The 4728-nt window shown below is 63.7% G+C and overlaps 1 protein-coding gene across 1 annotated transcript; it reads right to left on the minus strand.

Moving 5' to 3' along the window:
* Positions 1–2085: 2085 nt before the first annotated feature.
* MYADML2 (myeloid associated differentiation marker like 2) lies at positions 2086–4398 on the minus strand. Its single transcript, XM_040466787.1, has one exon. It carries the CDS (start codon positions 4178–4180, stop codon positions 3257–3259), a length of 924 nt encoding a protein of 307 aa, XP_040322721.1. The 5' UTR covers positions 4181–4398; the 3' UTR covers positions 2086–3256.
* Positions 4399–4728: the final 330 nt, after the last annotated feature.

Raw genomic sequence — 4728 nt, forward strand, 5'->3', positions numbered from 1 at the left:
TGGAAAGGATAGCCTAAGCCTTTTTGGGCTCTTAAAGTTAAGGGGCACCTGGGAGGTCTAGGTCAATCCCCTTTGACATCCAGACCCTCTTCTTCCCAACTGGGGTTTTCTCTGGGAGTCTTCGCTAGGGCTCTGGGGTGACAGAAGCCGCAGACCAGTTACCATGTAAACCGCTCCAAACAGGTGCTTCGGGTGGGGGGTGATAAATCAGTAAATGGAAGATGAGATCCCATAGTGTTCGCCCAGCTCCCATGGAGCACCCCCATGTCTCCTGACATCTGGTCACCTGAAATCCTGACATCTTTGGCCCTGCATTTGGAAGAACGAGTCATTTTTCCCCTGAGGACTCGCTCAGAACTCATCCGAGTTGAGTTTGCATTTGGGTTTCAGGATAGTCCAGGGTCTTAGCAGTAGAGTCAAGGGCAAAGTAAGAAGTCATCATCGTTGGGGCGTCTGGGTGGCTCAGTCGGGTGAGCGTCCGACTCTTGATTTCAGCTCAGGTCATGATCCTAGGGATTGAGCCCCACATCAGGTTCCCCACTGAGCATGGAGCCTGCCTAAGATTCTCTCTCTCCCTCTCTCTGTCTCTGCCCCCCTCCCCAGCTTTCTCTCCCTCTAAAACAATGAACGAATAAAAGAAGTTATAATCATTGACAATCCGTCCTTGCCCCCAGCCCCGGGGAAGGGGTGAGCTGCTCTATTTTTTCAGTTCTGTGTCTTCAATGGTGACAGATTGCTCTAAAACCTGATTTCAGCATCACCCGATGTCGTGCCTCGGAAGCAGGGCTGTGAGCTCTCGTTGACAGAGCGATGACTGACGATAACGCCACCAGACCACTGTGTGCCGACCGTGTGTGCGAGGTGGACTTCCTGGCCTCCTCCGCACGCCTGCATCTGGGCATTTAGCCCTCACCCTCTGAGGGAGGGGCCGTCGTAAGGAGCCCTTCCCCAGTCGGCGCCCCCAGGCTCCATGCCCACCAACACCTCTGACCTCCCGGAACCCCTACCTCAGGACCCACGTGCCCCTGACTCCCGCCCACTGACATCTGCCCCTTGAGCCCACTCCTCTTGTCCCCTGTGGACTGTCTGGGGGTGGCCCAGACTCAAACCCATACACAGAAAACCCAGCAGTCCCGCTGAGTTTTGCCTGGCTGTATAATCAAAGGACAGAACCCCCTCCTTTGGAAAGTACTGTTTTTCAAGTGATAAAAACAAATAACTCCCTCCTCCAAACTGAGAAAGTCCTCTTGCCCCGGGGGTGACTCTTGGGAGAACATCCCAAGGCTCCTCCTGGGGGACCCCGCCATGCTTATGCTGAGTCCTGGATCCCTCCCCGCCTCTGTCTCCCTCTCAGGACCTTTGCAATTGAGGGTGGGTGGTGCCCTGGGGGCACAAGGCCCCTGGGCACTGAGGAGATTGGGGAGTTGGCGACAGATGACCATTTCTGAAGCGTGGCTAGAAAAGGAGGGAAGACTGGTCGGTGTCCAGGCCTCCCTGTGGGCCAGGAAGGACGTGGCCCCCATGTTCCTTTGTCACCTGGAGATGTACCCTAGAGGGTACCATCTAGCGCCCACTCTCCCTCACTCTCCCTCAGCCCGTGGGGGCCGTCAGGACACTCCAGGACACAGAGGCTCCTGGCCCCTTTGAGGATCTCCGTTGAGCCCTAACACCCGCCCCTCCGGGTGAAGGACCCCTGTCCTGTCAGCCGCCTGTCTCACACTCTGCCTGGCGCCAGCGCAAGGGAACCCTGGGAAGCCCGCCTAAAAGCCGCCCGGGCTCGGCTGCCCCGGCACAGCGGCCCCTCTGCCCAAGGTGTGCCCCTGGCAGCCCCCGGCAGCGGTGTGGGCGGTGTGACCCGGAGCCCCACCGGGAGGGGGAGACGATCTTGGCGGCACCCTCACCCTTCCCACTGCCCACTGAGGAGGAGGACGCTGCCTGTTTCTTCCCTAAGAGGCTGTCCCCCGGCCACGTCCTCCCTCAGTCAAGCCTAGTTTCAGCCCTTCTTCCGACTCACGTTGGAGGGATGGCCCAGGAGGTGCCCTTGGCCATTGTCCCCTGGGCAGAGACTGCTAACCAGAGCCAGGATGCGGGTCAACATTGGCGTTTATTTCCTGCTCGAGGCCCTAGACCCCTCGCTGGGCCAAGGGGCTGCTGTACTCTGGGGTGGCCCCGTCTGGGCTCTTGAGCAGGAGAAGCTGGCTAGAGCGTGGAGGGTGACAGTCCCGATGGGCTCTGGTGGTCAGCGGCCAGGTGAACGGATACTTGAGTGGAGGTCATGGGCCTGGGAGTACCAGGGAGGGACCCGGGGCCCAGGCGCTGTGGCCGAGGGGCTGGGCCCTCCCCCAGCGGTTCCAGACTAGCCTCCCTGGGCACCCCCCCCCACACACACACAAGCTCTGCAGAAGCTGATTCCCAGGGCTGATGGTGAGCGCCTGGCGGGCACTCCCTCCCTGGGTGGGGACCCACCTCCCCGCCCCCCGCCCCCCAGCATTCTGTGCTCATTGTGGTGCCTCCGAGGCTGCCTTGTGTGACCACACACCGTGGCCCTTGTCCTTGTTATAACCGCGTGGAGGTGGGCAAGGTGGGGCCCCAAGTCCTGGCTCCTTCTCTTTGAGCTGGCGCACACTGACTCCCCAGCAGGGCCCTGCTGAGACAGCCTCCTTCCAGGGCTCTGGGGACCCTTCCCCCAAGTCTACAGGAGCCAGGTCCCCTTGTCCCTCTGCTGGTCCAGCTCTGACCCTCTCCTGGGCTCCTTTCCATCCCCTTCCCAGACCTGCAGGAACTGTCCCCTTTCCAACTCTGCTTAGGTCACACAGCCTGAGTGTGATCTCCAGACGCTGATGTGCACGTGAGGCTGCCTCCAAAATCCTAGCCTCAGTGTCCCCATCTCTAAAGTGGGTCACCACAGCGCCTACTTCAAAGGCTTCTTGTGTTACAGTGGGTAGCACTGAGCCAGGGAAAGCCAGGAAATGGAGAGAGAGAGACAGGGAGAGAGATGGAGATAGAAAGAGACAGAGAGGGCTGGGAGCTATCTCGGGGAGGATGCTCGCCTATGTCCTGCTCAGGGCTGCCAGCCCGTCAGTCTTCCCTCCCTCCTCCCCAAGCCTAGCTGCGGAGCACTGCCCGAGGTCCAGGAGCACCTGTCCTGCCTGCCTCCCTCCAGCCTGCTCCTTGGGGGTCTGGGTTCACCCGGGCCACCCCCCGAGGTGCCGGGAGTCCCTGGGGAGCACAGGTGGGTGGACTGCTGCCCACAGGGCTACAGGGGGGGCACGAAGCGGATCCTCTGGGAGTAGGCGAGGTCGGCGACGTAGAGGAGCAGGTTGACGTAGGTGAAGGTGGCCACCACCAGCTGGCTGTCCCAGAAGCAGCCGCCTCTGGGGCAGTCAGGGGGCCGTCCGGGCTCACCGTACTTGGGGTCGAAACAGAAGACGGGCCAGATGACCGCGGCACTGAGGTAGAGGAGCACGGCCAGGAAGGTGTAGACCACCACCAGACGGTCGAAGGGGCAGCCCAGGCCCCCCGTGTGGCCCGTCACGCTCAGGACCACCACGGCCACCGTGGCCAGGAAGCACAGGCTGTAGACGGCCACGCACCACTGGGTGGCCACGTAGCGCCCGTAGCGGCTGTCGTAGACCAGTGCCCCAAAGATGATGCAGGCCACGAAGGCCTGGACGATCTTGAGGAGCCCTGACACCGTGGCCATGTAGCTGGCCACCTGGCCCGGCCGGGCCCGGGTCAGGGCTACCTCCGCGGCATAGGCCAGGAAGAGGAGCCCGGCGAAGACGCTGGCTGCCAGGCGGAAGTCCCGGGCGGCGCAGCCCGCGGGCTCGGGCGGGCACTCCAGCCGGGTGAAGTACAGCGGGTAGATGACGGCGGCCGTGGCCGACAGCAGCGTGGCCAGCATGGCGAAGGCCGCCGTGAAGTTGCCCCAGGAGAGGTGCAGGCAGCTGTGGAGCCGGGTGAACTCACAGGCCACCACGAGGCCCGAGAGGGCAAAGCAGAAGCCCCAAGCGGCCACGCAGAAGGTGCCCTGGACGCCCGCGAAGCCGCCCCGGTGGGCCACCAAGCTGAAGGTGGTGCAGCCAAAGGCCAGCTGCAGTACGCGGGCCGTGCCCACGGGGGACGTCACAGCGCCGAGGTGCAGGTACCCGCCCCCGGGGGGCTCCATGGTGCTGCCCATCTGGCCGGCCACGTCGTCCTCGCCTCGCACAGTGCCCGCTGGCGCTGGGGTCCCTGCAGGGCTGCGGCCCCTCTGTCTCCTCCGGCAGCCGTGACAGGTGCCGGCAGCCTGCAGCAGCCGTGACGCCGCCGCGGCGGCCGCCTTGACATTGCCGCAGGACAGCCTCGCTGCTGCCCGTGTGGGGCGGGCCAAGGCTCCCCCCGCCCCCCCCAGCACTATAAATAGGTGGTCACGATTTGAGCCCCGGAATAGCAGCCCGGGCGTGCCCGTCCCCATCCCAGAGGGTCATCTGACCCCTGCGTCCCCGCCAAGCCCCCCGCTAGCACCGTCCGTTAACTCCTTGGCTGCTGGCGCTGCCCGGCCTCCGGAGCACCTGCGTCTGTCTGTCGGTCAGCTGGCTCCAGGGCCCGCGGGGGAGGGGAGGGAGGAGGGCAGAGCCGAGAGCGGAGGTGGGCTTGGAAGGCTCCGGGACCACCTGCTGGGGAGGATCTCCGGGAGGCGGGACCACAACTCAGAGGGAGGAGGGGCGGGGGGGGGGGGGGGGGGGG

The sequence above is a fragment of the Herpailurus yagouaroundi genome, unplaced genomic scaffold (assembly GCF_014898765.1).
Source record: "Herpailurus yagouaroundi ecotype Mexico unplaced genomic scaffold, PumYag 66174, whole genome shotgun sequence".
In the NCBI taxonomy this organism is placed as follows: Eukaryota; Metazoa; Chordata; class Mammalia; order Carnivora; family Felidae; genus Herpailurus; species Herpailurus yagouaroundi.